This window comes from Falco biarmicus, chromosome 3, assembly GCF_023638135.1.
Source record: "Falco biarmicus isolate bFalBia1 chromosome 3, bFalBia1.pri, whole genome shotgun sequence".
NCBI classification, from domain to species: domain Eukaryota; kingdom Metazoa; phylum Chordata; class Aves; order Falconiformes; family Falconidae; genus Falco; species Falco biarmicus.
In genome coordinates this window covers 121396179-121414352 of record NC_079290.1, presented here as the reverse complement: position 1 = coordinate 121414352, position 18174 = coordinate 121396179, and the positions used below count along the sequence as shown (strand labels likewise).

The 18174-nt window shown below is 42.4% G+C and overlaps 1 protein-coding gene across 12 annotated transcripts in view; it reads right to left on the bottom strand.

Annotated features, from left to right (window-relative positions):
* PUM1 (pumilio RNA binding family member 1) overlaps window positions 1-18174 on the bottom strand; it is a 79586-nt gene extending 61412 nt beyond the window's left edge. For 5 of the 12 annotated variants that reach the window (XM_056330094.1, XM_056330095.1, XM_056330096.1 and 2 more), the window contains exons 1-2: window positions 17930-18172; window positions 13376-13749 (exon numbers count right to left, since the gene is read on the bottom strand). In XM_056330094.1, coding sequence (XP_056186069.1) covers window positions 13376-13738 — 363 coding nt within the window. In that variant the 5' untranslated portion in view covers window positions 13739-13749; window positions 17930-18172. Of the gene's footprint in view, window positions 1-13375; window positions 13750-17929 lie in introns of all 12 variants that reach the window. The other 7 variants (XM_056330090.1, XM_056330092.1, XM_056330091.1 and 4 more) reach the window with 3 other exon arrangements.

Genomic DNA, 18174 nt, shown 5'->3' with positions numbered 1-18174 from the left:
TTATTTCAATTTTAAGACAAGATTCAACAGACCTCACCTAGGAATATCAGATGTAGGGAAAGCACCATAGATAACCTGCAGAAGTCCCCTCCAGTCTGAATCCTTCTACTATTCTGTGACAATACTACTTTACAAAAGATTATTAGATAATTTAACAGTATGTTACTACACATATATGTAATTTGCAAATCCTCAATGTCCAGTCACTCAGAATCACAGTTTAAAAATAAGGTATTCTCTTATTACTCTATCTCAGTTCAAAGTTATTTTCAGCTATGCCTCAGTCTTGCCACCTTCTGTGATGAGACTTAATCGTATCAACCATGAACACACAGAGTAAAAACAGGACTCCACCTTCCAGAAACCACAGCACCAGGCAACGCCAAGGACTTTACTGTCAACTCACTGATCTGCCAGCTAAGGTATATCAGTTGCCTCATGCGAGACAGACGTTAGCAAGACCAAAATCTTCCATGAAGCATTTCAAGCTGAACTTACAGAAAGTGCTGCAAGCCCCGGACTTGCTAAGCCACAAAAGCTCTAACAGCAGCAAATTACCGTTTCAATGAGACACCGGAGGAATAGAGAAGCTATACAAAGAGATGCAGTAGGTGATGTTCTTTACCCTCACTGCTAAAGCAATACCCCAGCAAATCACAGATGCAGCCACAATGACACTGATCCAGGACTCACGGTGCTGTGGAAAGTGCCAGTGGAGAAACAGGGACTGCTTAGTGCATGTCCCCCACCTTCTCCAAAACAAATAAACTCCCAAAGGTGGATGTTGTGCTGTGCAAACCTCAAAACAAAGCTGCTAGAAAAATATAACCATTACATTCCTAGCATAAATCAAAAGGATATTAAAAGAGATTTCTATTTTGTTTTGGTCATATCCCAGCCCCATCAGCTCCCTGCTGCCAAGCGAGCTCCTCTCACAGCTTTATTATAATGTATATATAATACAGCTGCATTAAAATCCCTGGTCAAAGCCCTGTGCAGAACATGCAGGCAGTTTCCAAACAAGAATGAACTCCTCGGCCCCTTCCCTCACCCTTCTCTATGGTACTTGAGCAACTTACAAGGTTACCCTTACCCTACCAAACATCTTTTAAAACGCTAAACCCATGTATTTTATTTGTTCACATTCAATGCAGAAACATTTTCACAAGTGTCTTGTTCAAGCATTTGTCTTGAGTAGAAAAATGTGTTATCATGTTAAACCAATTACAGCAGCGTGAATATGTGATTTACATCCATGTGTGAAGCCATGCTCCCATGCTGGCCTGAATTCTTGGTGGAGAACCTACAGCTGGTGTAACTAGAAACAATATAATCTTCATCACAGTCAAAGCATTCAACAGAACTTCACAATCCTTCACCAGAAACCACAACATTTTAGCAATTCCTGTTTCTCCAAGAGCTACAGTCCAGTAAGCATACACAGCTCTCCTCAATGTTGACCATTTGTCCGTTTCCAGCGTGGAGAAGCATGTTTGCCTTCCAATGATGCCATGATAGTTAATTACTACAGAGGTGATACAGAGACCAAGATAAGAGTGTTAAAAGGCAAAAAGCAGGATAAACATGAAAGCCAAATGTACTCCAGCTGTTTCATACCTGGTTGGTTTGACTGCACACCTAACAGCACGCTATTATTTTTACTCCTCTCTTAAGGGTCTGAAGGAAGCTGTCCTTCAAACACGTCTTAGATCACAAATTGCCATCCTAATTTCCCTGTTAAAAGACGTACAGCAGAAATGGACTGCCTCCATCTCCTTCCCAAACATATTTTACCTCAGTCACTATCAAAAGCACAACAAAAATAATATTGGCTTCTCTATCTGCTATCAGAGGTCAGGTAACAGAAGAGGTTATTCTTCATTACAGATGTTTTAAGTCACACCCCTAATCACCTCTCTTTCAATTCTAACAATTATGCACAAAACCATTTTCTAAGTCAGATCTTCCCACCTTACTTTCAGGCACTGTATGCTCAAACCATATATAATCACCAATGCTGAGGCCCTTCCTCTCAGTCACACAGTTCCCTTATCACCACTGATCATTATATCTATTGTATAGCCTATGTATACAGGCTAGTTTATTATTCAGTTTTAAAAGACTGTACCCAAAAGGTCCTCTTCTCATTTCCCCACTTCTATAATACTAAATAGCAACATCTTTTCACCTCATTTTCTTACATGGTATGCACAGTATCCCAGGGCTCCTTTATTTCCCTTCAAAAGAAGAACAAATAGCTTCTGAAACAGCAGAACATAAAGCCAGTAGCATGACTTTCTACAGCTTAGTATTCCAAAAGGCAGGCAAATACTCTGAAATGGAACAATATATATGGGCTTCCACCTCATCGGGATTTATTCCTGTTAACTACACTGACATGTAGAGCAGAGCCATGATGTTGTAAATACTAGAAACAAGCAGGTCCACAGAGAAAGAACCTCTTCATAGATGAGCACTGACATCAATGATTTGATTACCACAAAATCTCACTCACCACTAAACCAGAGGTTTGAAAGAAATCCAAAAGACAATGCCAAAATAAAGTGGCTGCCAAGGGAGCAATGCCCTGACATCTGGATACAATAGGACAACCTGGTTCCTTGGAGGAAGAGGTGATCTTAAGAAACATCAAGAACCACAAGAGAGGCCAGCTGTAGTCTCAATTGCTTCATAAGTGATCCAACAAAACCAGACTCCTCCTCCCAGCCATCAGCAAACCTCAGTTGCACCTCCATTCCCAGCCTCTTCCAGGCATACTATGCCTCTGCAAAGCAAAATGCAAAGTGCACCTTCCTTGCCAGCTATCAGCAACAGACCTCCCTGCCTTATCAAGAGCACTCATTCTTTCTGATAATGCAGAAAACCAGCAAGCTTGCTTTTGAATCCTACTTAACAAAATTAAGGCTCTATATACATCAACAACACTGCTACTGAATGACAGTTACAAAGCAATTCCACTGCACAAGAATATTCCTCCCCTTCATGTTAAATGCTGCATATGCACTCAGAAATTACGTCAACCCCACTGAAATTAATGAGAATCTCATTCAAGAAGAGTAATTTCCACACAGGCTAACATATGAATGTATGTCACTGTAACACACTACAGCTTAACCACTTCACTGACTCCTAAATAATTTTCTGCCTTCACAGTGGAAGCACGCACCCCAAAGCGGAGCTGCCCAGCACACTAACTAGGAGCCACACCAAGAAGCTGAAGTAAACCCACAGGATTGCTTTGCTTCACTGAGGCTGAAGTCAATTCAGTCTCTCAAAAGGCCTCTTAACCAATTTTCACCTTTGCACCGAAAAACATGCGATAAAGCGAGACACAGCTGTATTACTCATTACACAGTCACTCTAGGTCAGACCTCCAAATCTTATTTTCAGTGTCCTGAATAAAAACCCTTGGCCTCATACATGCTGAGGCTACAGGGGCCTTTCCAAGTTTCAATAGCAGATACACACTACCTATTTGAGAGAGGACAAGATAAAACACAGAACGCTTTCTGCTCTCACCTACTGCAGATTGCAACAACACAAACCAATTTCTCTCTAGGTCAATGGCCACTTTCAAAACTCAACCTCCTGCACAGCAGAGGAGCTTCTCAGCAGCTCTACACTGAACATATTCACTGTGGATTTTCCAATCCCTCAAGCAGCACACACCTTATTTATGTCAGGTAGTCACCTTACACACAAGACAATTACAGGTTTTTTTCTTTTTTCAAGTAAGATTAGAAGGCCTCACCATTGTAAAACTCAATGCCTGTAACTCAGAAGCAAATGCTTTTCTGATCCCAAAGGTACACGGACCCTAGTCCTTGTATGTATCTGCAACACTTTTGAATTTATACAGCTATACAACAAATACAGAAAGCAATATTCCAGCAGCTAAAAATGTTCTATGCACTGGTACTGTTTGATACTGGACCTTCCGCTCACATACCAGACCACAGACCCAGGCAAGACACTTTTCCCTGCCTCTGAGGCCCCCTGAAACATACCCCATCACAGATATAGCCTGTATTTAAAAGCTTTGGAAGTTGTCTCTTACAGAAGAGCAAAGCGGACTCAGGCAATTATCCCAGCTATCACCAAAGACCCAAGGGTCTCAGTGACCCACACGAAAGGGTGAGAGTGGAGGGAACAATTTACAGGCAGAGACCAAGACCAAATCTCTCCTGTTACACCTCTAACAAGCCATCCCAAAACAGGGCCTGATGTCCCCAGTGCTAAAAAGCTGGAATGCAGTAACAGGTGAGAAGGGAAACCTGCAAAACCACCAGTGTGCCCACAGAAAGAAGCAATAAAAAAAGCACCTGATAGGACACACTGCACTGCTGGTACTGAAAACTCCTGTTGATTTTAACATAGCAAACAACAAGGCCCACAGGGCTAAATGGCACTTGTCAAAAGGAATTCTGCAGTCAGTTAAATTAACAGGAACTGTGGCCCTGAACTGTCCTTACAATTACTAAACAGGAATTTGAAGGACCTAAAAAATTAACATGAGAGCAACAGTATTATTTACCTTTTGGACTTCCAGTACCACATTTTTTATTCTAGAATAATCCAAGGGTTTTTTCCTAAAGTGATAGCTACCAGCAAAGTAGCTGAATTATAATTTTAAGTAAATATTGATGTCAACAATCAGTGTTAACACTGCACTTACATTAAGCAAATATGGTTGCTACTATGACCTTTACATATAAATTCAAAGTGTAATACTGTATTATATTTCATGGTCTGTCAGGGGATTGTATACTAACCTTATATATTAAGGAATCCCCATTTATGTAGAATTTATATTCACCTAGACAGACACAGAGCAAAATTATCAAAGACTAAATTTCATTCTTAATCACAAAGGATTTTTTCTTCCTCCTTACGCAAGTGGTGTTTCCCAGTAAAAGAAAGGACAGGTGGAATTAAATAAAGAAGGGAGGAGAAGGAAAAAAAAAAAAAGCAAACATACAAGAGAAAAAACAGACAAACAAACCATCTAGAAAAGTCCTTTGGAGAAAAAGAAACTGACAAGTAACCCTCTGAGAAATACTCTAGCTGATGATCTAAACAAGTTGTCTCTAAAAGTACACCATGAAGTCTGAGGGTTTATGATTTTTATTTTTTATGTTGGACAGCATTAAACAGATAAAATATCTGAATTTATTAGCAGTTTAAACCCTCTTCTGTTGCTGTTACTATCTATTTCTATTAAGCCAATTATGTTAAATAGGGTAACCAGAGCAAACTAGAAGGCTGCTTCTGTAAGCCTCAGCTCTCCAGTTTCTCTGTTTATCCTCTCCCTAACGCTACTCCCCATGTGGCCCCATTTCAAAGGCTGCCTTTCTCCTTCCCCAGCACTTTCTTCCACCAGGATCTATCTAGCACCCAGCTGTCCCTTCCTTAGATTAGAACACTTATTCTCTCACTACCCCTCTCCCCCAATTCTACTTCTGACCAGGAAATAAAAAAAAACCCAGAACAGCATCTGCTAAAACTGAGGTAAGTTAGGCACTGCAAAGACAGGATTTCATCAAGTTGGAACATGTAAATGGCTGCTTCCAAAATGTCTTTGATCTACAGTAAATTCCAGGGCCGACTGCAGCCTTCAGTCCTGCCAGCCAAGCAAATGAACTCCAGGGTATCCAACAGACACTATCATAAGGAGTTGTGGGTGAAGCATCCTGAACTTATCTGCCATCCTGGCAAACAAAAGCATGGGCAAGAGCCTGGTGCTGGGACCACAAATCCCCAGGAAGGGCTCACTCCTCAGCCTCTGCTGATGCTGGCTGTGCTCCCAGCAAGCCTGGAGGGAGCTCTCTGCCCAAGCTTCATGGGACCACCTTGCTATGAGACCACTTGTTTTGCTTTACTACTCCAGCAGAGAAATGCAGGAAATCATGTTAGTTTTATACTTGCCTGGATAGATCAAAATGTTACAATTTCTCAGCTCCTAAGAAGAATAGCATTTATTTGTTTCTGTAAGAAGAGATGAGAGATTCTCAGTTCTCCCTGTTTGCACAGGTACGTTCCAGGTGCTTACCTAGAGCACCTCAAAAGTGTGATTACTACTTGGATATTTATTTTTAATTCATGTGCGCTCTGCAAGTGTGAAAAGTTAAGTGTCACGTAAAGTTTCCATCCATTAGGCCTTCACATTTTGAGACTTGATCAATTGGTAAAAGATGTAAAAAAAAGGAAAACACACCACACCACAAAAAAACCAAACACCCAACACGCCTCCCCCCACCCAATTAAAAAAGAATAATCTTAATTTTCTTGTAAAACATTCCCCAAAAAGGTCAACGTTACTACCAGAACACCAGGACTGAGGTAGTAAGAACAGAAAACACCAAAAACATTCAGGCTGCTGCCTGGATAAAGCATCCTTAGAATAGAGAGAACAAAAAAAAAAAATACATATAGCTGGTTGAACAGCCAAAATACTTTACAGCACTTGATTTATATACTCACAAGTTGTTAAACGCTTTTTAAATTAACCAAAGGTTTACAAATTTAAGATGGAAACAAATGCCTCCTACTCAGCTGTGGGAGACTGCCTGTTTGTTTTGTTTGAACAGCTCACATAGCAGGTTATTTAAAAAATATCTACTCTGAGTGCATACATACACACATACATAGTATCTAGGAGAGGAAAAAAAAAATATTTACCAGCTGACAATAAGAAAAGCACTGCACACTGTCAACAACAGGCTTGCCACTAACAGCTAGATCCAGGGTTAAAATATGTCGTTTCATCAACTGATTACAGCACTATTTTTAGTCCTCTCCTATAACAATAGTTGGTAAAGAAAGAATGTGAAGTCACAAATATTAGACAGGATTAGGTGCTTTAACTATTTTTGTAGTAAAGGATTCATCATTAGAATTGCTACTACCATTAGCATTCAAAGCAAAAAGCTATTGAAACTGCAGATTTACTAATGCCTTACATGGCGTTTAGCCAAGATGATTAATGATTCAGGGTACAGAAATAAATGCAAGAAAGGCAGCCTTTCAGAATGGCTCAGCTTAGTTTGCTAATGATGTTTTTCCTCAGATTTTATTCACCAAGGGTAGCACTTCATTAACATGGAATTTAGGTTACCCTGCGATGTCTCAGGTATATCTTGTTGGGGTGCAAAATTCCTAAAAATTGGATTACAGAAGAAGCAACCTCAATTCTGCCCTGCTTGAGCTGGCAACACCTTGGGAAAAAACGATGTTCCTCTTCCCGGGTACATGTCTGGATCAATGTTTTTGTGCAAGCACTTGGGGATACACCAACATCTGGCTCATTTGACCCCCCAGGAGAGCTTTTCCTTTCACTCCCACCCCTACTCCCACCTTCCAAGGTTTAAATTCAGAGGGAGAAAGCCATAAAGAAGGGATGCAAGTTGCCCCATGCCACACCAACTGTTGGCAGCAGGGCAAAGATTTGAGAGTTTAGTATCAGTTGAGTTTCACCCCAGTGCAGAATCCAGATCTGAAGCACCACTTGTGTACAGGGGAAGTAACATGGCCAGATGCTCCCAATAAAAACAACTGTCCTAGAACAAAAGTTACCCCTAACAAAGGAAGAAGAGTAACATGATATCTGAGAGCATATCACTTAATGGGAGGGACTGCAGCATCACATGACATCTGCAGACAAAGACAAGTTTGTTCACTGCTGACCTGCAAGATCATAATTCAGAGAAGACAGCTTTAAAATCGTCTCAGCATACACCTAAAAACAAGTTTTCAGATACAGAAACATTAGATTCAATGCTCTGAAGCAGCTCTTGCTTGAAGAGATTTCTGATCACCAGCGGAAATTAACTGTGCCAGTTTGGGAGTAGGACACTATATGATTTGTATCTTATATAAAGTTTCACACATTTACAAAAATGTTACAAGTATCACAACCTGTGCTGCAGAAGCACAAACATGTCAGTCACACCACTTCAGCAAACCACAGAAGAGCTGATAAGGAGAAAGCAAAGTTGGTGAGAGGGGAAGAAGAAAACAAGCAGAAGTTACACTCTAACAAAGCGCTCTCTTCAAAACACACTTGGGCACGATATATTAACTGAAATCCTTGAAAGTCTTCTTGAAGCATTGTAATTTGCAAATTCAACAGCGTGAAAGTATCTCTGCTCTCCTTGAGCAAGCACCACAGCAAGGAAGCAGACTACAAAGGCTATATACCACAGAGAAATCCCAAAGCCAGCACATCAGGTTGCTTGTGCAATCCCAACTAGAGCCAGGTATGCCTGTCAGGGACAGTAAATCCCACAGATTCAGAGGAAGCAGATTCTTAAACTTTCTGAAGATTTCAGGGTGGTTGTTTCTCCCCTATACAAGAGAAGGATTTTCCAATACCCAACCTTAAATATTCAACTTGGCCAATCTACTCGTGCTCCTTCTATCTCAGGAGGAATTTTCAAAGGGCAACGTAAAGCAGAAAACATTAAAGAAAAATTAAATGTTCCAATTCCTCTCCTGCAAGACAACCCTTTACTAAGGGGAAATCTCTGCAAAACACATCAGCCAAACTAGACATTTCATTTCAGCAAAGTATTATGATCTAAATTATCTGGGTATCAAGTTAGCACAGCACTTCAGTGTTAACATGAGAAAAGCCCTAGTAACTAGTTCAGTGTGCCGCAAGGAAATACTCATGAAAATTCAACAGGTTTAACAAAACATACATCAGAAAATTATCTTTAAGAACAGAGCCACATGTGCTTCCACATGGTGTACGTGATTAAAGACTTGCTCTACACCTTCAGTTCTAGCACAGACAATAAACCAGATGCCTTGGACCACAGCGGCCCTCAAACACTGGGTGCTTTCTATAGGCAGATCAGGAAATCTCTGTACTGAAGAGTTAACTGTCACTTAAACAGGATTTCACTTCGAAGAACAAATACCGGGGCTTCTGCCTCCTTAGCTTCCAGGATCTTTTTAGAGGACCACGCCACGACTTTAAGGCAAACTCTGGCCAGGGAGCCTGCCAACAGGCACCAAACACTGTCAAACAACATCAAATCCAAACACTTCCACAGCAGCAAGCAGCACAGCTTGAGTAGCTGTGCTCTAGAAGGGCAGCTGCCAGGAGAACGACCTTCTGTCTCCACTTGAATTCAAGTTCCTGGTTAAGAAGTTGTGTGGTCACACTGTCAAAAGCCAAAACTGAGCATAAATCCGAGTTCCAGCCCTGTTGCTCTCACTATTCTTCACCAACTATATGTGAAAAATTCCCCACATTCAACAAGATGATCCCTGCAGAGTTCTATTGTCTCCAATTATTGATTAAACATGCTTTCAAAGGTAAGTGAGTACCTAAAATTATTTGCTTCTACTAAGCAACTCCCATATTACCCTAATTGCAATTCAGACAGTCTAAGTATATCCATTCACTGTAATTCAGAAGGGACCACCACCAAAGAAACTCTTCACCGCAGTTCAAGAACACACATGCACACACAAGCCACAAAAGACACCATCCAAGAAAACCCAGCCAATTTTCCTAAAAACCTGCTCAGTATTGATAACTTGTCCCAGCTGAATATCTTGACTGTCTTCTAATTCCCCTTAGTAGTAGATGGCTGTTTGGATTTGTAATGACATATGCAACCTTTCATAACCAAGACATATCCAACCTAGGCCATTCCTTACCAGGAGTTATCTTCTACCTCTTTGCTCACCTATGGGAAGTTCTAATCTCCACCTTTTTTTCTTTTTTCAGGATAAACAGCACACAAACACCCTAATGCAGCTAGTGTTAGCTGTCTGTCCAAACAGTCTGAAGAGTAATACAGCATCGTAGATCAATGACAGCCTAAACCTCTTCAGTTTGGATCTTGGAATTACTGGTGGACACTGGCACTCAGCCTCACCTCACTGCTCTTTGCGGATAGAGACTATGTTTTGCAGCCAAGACCTGGCTGATGGAAGTGTCTTCCATGTAAAGTTTGGTGATTAAGTTTCTAGCTACAGACAGCTAGAACTTTGCTTAGGGGTTCAAATTCCAACCTAGCAAAAAAAAGTCTGATTCCACCATTACTTCAGTGTCTGCAAGAACAAAGAGGAAGTTAGAAGCTATTTGTGTGGCTGGTGTATCTTTGATACCTTTGCATGCAGAACAATAGTAGCATCTCTAATCACTTGATTTTATACAAAAATTTGCCACCCCACCCCCCCACACACACCTTCTGGAGAAGAAGGGAAAAATGCAAAGGGAAAAGGAAGTTTCCAAGTAAAAACACAAAAAGAACCAGCACATTGCCACTGTTCACAACAAGAGGACAATATCTACTTCCTTGGGAGCAGAGAAACTTTTTCTTAAGTCATCCCTACTAAAGCCATTCACAGTTCAATTCTTAGAGCTGCTACTCAAAGCACGAACAAATGACAAGGAGGAACAGTCAGCACAATAAAAAATGAAAAGCAAGGACACTGTAAATAAGTTCTGACTCACAACACACTATTTAATAACACATGATGAAATGCTATCATTTGGTAAAAATCACTGGAGTAATATCACCAGACAGAGATAGATGTCTGACTACATACCAAACAAAGAAGAAACTGGGATTCAATGACTGGGGGAAAAAAAGAAAAAAAAAAAAAAACACACTCTATCTTTAATTACAACCTCCCAAGCTCTAGGCAGACATTAACCTATAATTATTTTTTCTGACTTTCCATTATCTTCTAGCTACTGAGTTTCCTAACCAGTCTTAAAGGCAACAAGGCAAAGGCCCTCACTGCATTATCTTTGAAACTCTAAAATCAAACGTACAGTAATATAAGTGTATCCATGAGAAATGGAGACTTAGCAGACATCTATAATGATCCCCACCCCACCCCAGCGTGTCCCAGCACTTCCTTCCACTTCTACCTTTGCAGGATAAATTCAATTCTACCCTGGCTAAGCCCAAACTGAATTAAATCATTTTTGCATGCACAAGAGTAGTTCTTGCTCCAAGGAATTTATAATTTAAGCAATAGATGCAGAGGTGGCCGAAAAGTCAAAAGGAATGGCACTATTAGGATTACGTATATTGTGCATTCTGCTTCCCATGAGTAAAATCTCCGACGCAAACAGAGAACCATGGAAAGAGGGGCACCCAGGAAAGGCTGAAGCAATAAACACAGAGATGAAACTGCCCAACAATCACTGCAGTGTACCGTACCAAGTAAGACACATGAGAAAAGGGTTACTGCCCCACCTCAGAGTTGACTTTGAAGAAATCAAACACAACGACTGGTTCAAAGATGCATGCTGAATACAAAACATCAGGACTATGGGACAAATACGTTACAGCCAATGTAAAAATCACCAGGAAGTAGAACAGAAGAGGTCCCAATGTTCAATTATATTATAGTGGGTATTTCTTGAGCTTCAGATCACAGAACATATGGGTGGAAAACAGAGAACTCATCGTACAGAAACTTGTGCACTTAACCCTGCCAGGGGTGTTTTGTCCACACAACCTTCTCAGAAGCATTCTGCCTCCAAAGAATACGTGTCATTACGTAAAAGTTCATTTAAACTAGTATAAACTAATGAGTTTTTCTTTCATTAAGTGGTGCATGTATTAGCATCATTTCACTCAAGAAGTAACTGAAGTAAATCAAGCTGAGGAACAGCAACATATCTCCTGACATCAGAGCCTGTCTCTGTAACATGTAGGATTCTTCTGTCCCAGTGAAAGTTTAAGTCTTATGGTTATTAAAGAATGCAGTTAAAAAAGCTCAAATACCAGCACAATTTTTAATGACTGCAAGGTTCGCGTATTCTGTCCCCTCCCCATCCCAACCCACCACACCCAGTGAGTTGTCTTCAATTGTAGGGATTTTCAGAGAAAGGGAAATTAAAGTGTGAGTTGGAGGAAAAGAGGATTGAGAATTTTATGACGTTCACTTTAACTCATGAAGTCACCTTTCCACAAAACATCCAAACAAAAGCAGTCCCTGCCCAGACACTGCCACATGAGACTGCATGACAGTTTTTATTTGAGAAACCTAAAAGTTGCAGCCCTTCAGTAAGAAATTTTTGCTTGTTTCATACACAACTTAAAGCAGATTAAGATCTCTTCCATCAGTGTCTCTTGAAACAAGTTTTATATTTACTGACTGAAAACTTGGATAGTTAACAGAAAAATTACATCTCATTTCAATGCAGTTATTTTCTTGAAACTAATAACTATGTTTCCAAATGAGGGAATAACTACAAAATTCTAGCTGCTTAATTCATATTGCAGTATTTCGTGCGATTTTTCTTCCGGAACAAATTAACAGTGCACTTTGGTTTACTTCTTTGTTGATATACACGCTGACTTCAGTGAGGTTGCAAAATTCACTGCACTGTTTGCCTTAAAATGTCTGGATGGCAACACACCCCCTGGGGAGGCACAGCAGAGGAGCAAGGGCTTGTTCCCTTTTATTTGAAAAACTGGAGGCAGGAAATATTCATAAAGGTTGCAAAAGCTTTGTGTCTGCTGCTCTGACATTTGTGGGAAAATTCATTTCTAAAATGTGCTTACATTTAAGTTTTGCTCCCTTAGAAGAGGAAGCACATCTTCTTTGACAAGTTACTTACAGGTCATAGACAGAAAGCTAGAGTGAGTCATGCCCTCGTTTAACTCACAGCACATCTGACAATGCAACTACTGAGAAGACTTCTAATAAACACTACTACTGAGACATGTTTTGGCCCACGACCCTTTTAGAAATGTTAAGCGCTGTAAGAAGTTAGCCATGTTTCTAAAAGCACTGTTTCATGATGCTGTTAAGGCTGTTCTCCTCTCAGTTCAGTTAAGCACATTAATAGCACCTTCCCTTCCCAATTAAACCAGAAAAAACCAAACCCTCAAAACAAACAATAAAAGAAAACCAGGAAAACACATTACCAGCAACTTCCAGAACTACGATTTTCAATATTGGGAATGGTAAAAGCCCATCCTACATGCATTGGCAGTTTTGTAATAGCATTACATAAGAATTATTTAACTACAGCAACAGATGTGAAAAGCAGCTGCAGTCACAGTCACCGCTATGCTAGTTCACACATCCAATTTAAAAAAAAAAAATCAATAAAGTGAATGATAAATTTTGTAAACATGCATTTGACTGTCACAGAGAGTGAATTGGGATTTCAACACCCTCAAGAGCAGAAACATTTCAGCTTATAGCTACCAAGGCACCGCAATCCTGAAAAAGAGAAAACAAAAAGTACGACTGTTGCCATTCCGACCACACAACCAGCTTCAGCTTTAAAAAGCGTCATTAAAAGCATCTATCATAAGCCCGATGCATTCACGTGTTGAGTTTGGAAACATTGAACTTTTTTTTTTACCTGATGTTCTGCATGAATGTTATCCCCAGTAGGCCAGCGATGTTTGCTGTTATTATAGCCGCCTCCACCACTTCCTCCTCCCCCAAGCTGCTCACCATGCTGCCTCTGGAAGAAGTAATCCACCATAGCGTCGTCCTGGGAGCGGCCTGCAACTCCTATGGATCCAGGAACAGGACTGGAGTGTGTCCCTGCTGCAAGTGCCTGATTTGCAGCTGGCTGTTGCTGAGCCTGGGACCCTGTTCCAGATGTCAATACAACAGGCATGTTGGGATTAGCTGTATCTTGAGTGTGCTGTTTCAGGTGGGGGCTGAATGAGTCCTGCCAGAGTACTGCTTTTCTCTTCAAAACACACGCAACGCTCATTCCACCAACACCTACGGGGGTGAGGGGAAGGGGGAGAGATGGCAAGAGAGAAGGAAAAGAAAACATTAAATCCTTACAGCTTCAGCTTGACGTGTTAAATAACACACCCATCTTGTGACTGGCAGGGAAACATCACGATGCCAAATCTGACTCCTTTTAGCACAGTTACTTGTTCCATTAGCCAAGCAACTAAAATATCATATAAAAATGCACGTTAGCCAAAAATCCCACATTTTTTGCTGCAGAGTATTACCAGTATACTCAAGATTCCCATAAGGTACCCATTCCACTGAAATCAGAATGCCAATTCATGCAATGGACGAAACATTGACTGGAGTGCTGCCACAGAAAACTGCTAGAAAAAAGGCCCTGAAAAACCTGTTGGGACGCAACTTACACCATCAGTGCCTGCCATGCTTGTTTACACCTGACAAATTACAAGGCAGATCTTCAATCAATACATGAGTCCCACTGTATAACGATGTATGTGTTCACTTAGTCATTGAAAACATCAAGGTAAGAGTGGTGAGTTTTTTCAAATGCAAACTTAAAATACTAAATTTCTGCTTATACAGTTAAGTCCCAAACACGATGTGCACTCTTCCTGCAAACTCAGAAGCTGGTTTTGGTCATGAGATGGTAAAACACACTGGCATGTTTTGTCCAAGATTTGCTGGAGAAAAAGCAGCTAACCTCTCAGTACCCAGGATCTCGGCAGAACCTTCCAGAGCCAGAGCAGCCAGCAGTGCCGGTCCCGCTGTCAATGGCACCAGGGGAAAGCTGGACAAGTCACAGCAGCCATCCAACACTGAAAATGCCCCAAATGTTTTGCATACACCCAAAATCATCTGCATGCAGGACAGAAACTGTCAGACTAGGCTGACAGCAACTCGCTAATTTACTAACCCCCCCCAAATACTTTGATAGCGTCCCAGCAGCACAAAACCAGCAAGTTTGTTATTTTAAGACAACATTATCAGCTGATCCTGACAGTAATAAAGACATTTCAGTGTGAAGTGTTTTCCCCTCTTATGTAATGCTCAGCTAATGCAGGGCACACACAAATCAAATTTGTTTTTAAAGGCATGGTATAGTCAGAATTACTATTTTTTAAAAAGATCGCTAGTTTATGACTTTAGTTACCTAAATGCAATCCCACAAATACCACAGAGAATTAAAAGGATGAAACTGGGGGGCGGGGGGTTGTTCAGCCCTTACAGACTCCCACCACAGCTGCATACCAGTACCAGAATGCTTTTACTATTGTACCTTGGTGGCTGTAAACCTTGGCCCTGATCCTTACAGCAGCTATGAGATCCTGAAAGGCAGCTCTGTTTCCTCTCTGCTCATCACAGTAGTTTTGAACAACAGTCAACTACTACAAGCAACTTCCAAGAACAATTTTCTAACAGTGCAGAAAGTTGACACACACCAAAAGAATCCAAGTCCTATCTTTGATCAGACTTTGTCAGGTCTGTCCCACTAATTTAGAGCTGTGTTAATATTCAGAAGAAAATTACTACAAGAACTGCAGAGATAAAAAAAAAAAATCTTAATTGCACCTACAAAGTGCATTTGTTGACACACACACACACACACACACAGAACCTCCATGGCCACATAAACAAGCAACTCTGCAAGGGTTTTTACACATTCAAAGACCTTCACAACTTAAATACCAGCAGCATCCAACAGAACTAACTCCCCTGTCTTTCAGAAAGTCTGGAAATCACTACCGTCCCCATATACTTCATAAAACACTGACAACACCTGATACTACTAAACCTTCACTACAATTTAATGGCATTTTCCCATTAGTTGCCCTTTAATAAAAATTATCAGAATCCTTCAGTAACATGAAATCAAGCAATAAAGCTTCTCTATGCAGCAAGAAAAAAAAAAAAGTAATTACTGGTAAGAAATTAACACATCCCCAAGGCGGGGTGTATATTAATTGCAAACAATGAAATCCAAGCAGCTTGCACCAAAGGAGGCTACACATTATCTCAAGACAGACCTAAAAAAAAATACAGGAATACCAAGAATCTACAAAAAGTTTCAAGTATCTAAATAGTGTGACAAGCTGTTTCCAGTGGAAATACCACAAGATACAAAGTTGCGAGTGCAAGCCTACACGGCCACATTTCTTTGCTCCCTCAAAAGGCAGCAGGCTGTGAGGTCCCTCTGTTCACCAGCAGAAATTCATTTCTGGGTTCATTTGCATGCAGACTGTTAATAACTGTATTACTATAAAAATCAGGGGGTTTTTTGAGCCTCTAGAAAATCTCAGTCAAGGTACTATGAAGAGCCGCACAAGTGCCTCCTGTGCCCAAACGCTTCCTCTTTCATCTAATACAGTTGAGGCAGCTCCAAACACAAGAGAAAAAACTTGGCAAAGGCAACATTTTGAAAGGGAGCAAAGGGGAAAAGAGCATTCTGGGTAGTTCAAGTTTAGTTCCAAGATGTGTTTTTATAGAAATGCCATGTTAAATGTAGCAGACAGCTGAATCCTGTCATTCAAAGCACACAGAGCATCAGAAATATGTGAAGTCACCTACACAACGCACATTCATTAGCTAACCAGCAGCTGCAAGGTTCACCACTGCTAATGGCTACTAGGACCCTTTTCGTTCCCAAACTATTACTAAAAATACATAATAAACTTTTCCTCTGTAAACTGTTTGCTGGCAAAAGTTACGTATTTACAAACAAAAGCTTCAAAACTGCTACAAAGCACTCAAGGCAGACAATTTTCCTCTCCCCTTGGTAAAAAACACAGCATGCAAATGAACTCCTCTGTGTTACCATTACAAGCAAAATGCTTTAGATTATGGGATGCTCCACCAGCAACACAAACTTCAGGAACATCTCCAAGCAAGTTTTAAGCACAAGTGGCAACAACATTGAATAAGGCAGCTTTAATCTGCATAGAGCACAGCTACGCGTTCAGATCTTCACTGCTCTTATTTTATATTCCTCTAAAAATAACAGAATATTAAAAAAAATAAAACAAAAAATCAACACAAGACGAGCGTTTCAAAAAGTTCAATCACGAACTATAAGACTGTTTGGGTTGGGTGGGTTTTTGGGGGTTTTTTTTGGAAGTCAGAGTGGAAATTAAAGCACAGCCATTGTTCGGGAGCTGTGGCCTACAAGAACTTTTAACGTTAAACCTTGTGTTTTCCTGAAAACCTGGGGAGACGCAGCAGGAAACGGGTACATTGATCACCAACCGGATTACTTAAACCAGCGTTAAAACGTTGTAAGATAAATGCTACCCCTTAACCCACCTCCCCCGATCTTAATAAAGGAAATTCCTTACTCATGATCTACCTAACAAAATCTCTGCTCAGAGCAAAGTTATTAAACACCGACAAAAAAAAAAAAAAAAAAAAAATCACACTATTTCTCCGGTTGGGGGGAGAGACAGACTCTTAAAATCCCAAGTTTGCAATTAAAAATGGCCCAACACTTGTTATTACGTTCAAACGAGATAAAAACAAGGGAAAAAAACCACACAAACACAAAACCCCTGGGTCACTCAGCACATCAAAAAGTATTGTCTGCATTTTCCGACCCTCCCGCTTGCGAGGCGCCGTCCCTCTCCCCCTCCAGGGACACCGGGCCCCCCAGCCCTGCCGAAGAGCCCCCCAAGGCCGGGGGCTGGGGGGAGCACACGGACACCCGGCCACACCACCACCGCGGGCCAGAGCCGGGCCGGGCCCCGCGGAACAACAAAGCGGGGCCTCGGCCCTCCGCGGCAGGCCGTGTTAGGCTCCCCCCCCCGGCAGAAAGGAGAGTCCCGGGGAGACCCCCCGCGGCGGGCCGGGCCCGGCGGAGGACGCAGGCGTGGGGCGCCGCCGCCGCCCGACCGGGATGGGCCCGCGGCCCCCCCCAAACAACACCCGCTCCGTGCGGGCCGGGGCCAGCGTGCAGCGGCCGGGGAGCCCCTCACCGGAGGCGGGGGCCCACCGCGCCCCCCACCCCGCGCTAACAATAGGGGCCAGGCCCCGGCCCCCGAGCGCCGACAAGGAGCCGGGTGGGAGACAGCTGAGTGCAGCGCCCCGCCGCCGCTCGCCTTCGGAGCGGCCTGGCACGGCTCCGCTCGACCCCCCCCACCAATATGGCCCCACCAGCAGCTCCACTGAGGTGCGCAGTGCGCCGGGGGCCCGGTCCGGTGCCGATACTCACGGGCGGAGCGGTAGGATGAAGACGGATCTCGGCCCCCCCCAGGCCGCTCGCCGCCTGCCTCTCCCCCTGCCTTTCACTCCGACAACATGGCGGCCCGGCGGGGACGGGCGCCGCGCTGCACGCCGGGAAGGCGAGGCCGGTCCAAGCGCCGCCGGGCCGCCGCTCCCCTGGCCGGGCCGGGCCCTACCCGCCGCCCCGCAGCCGCCTCGCCGCCGGGCAGCGCAGCGCGGGGGGGCCAGGTCGTG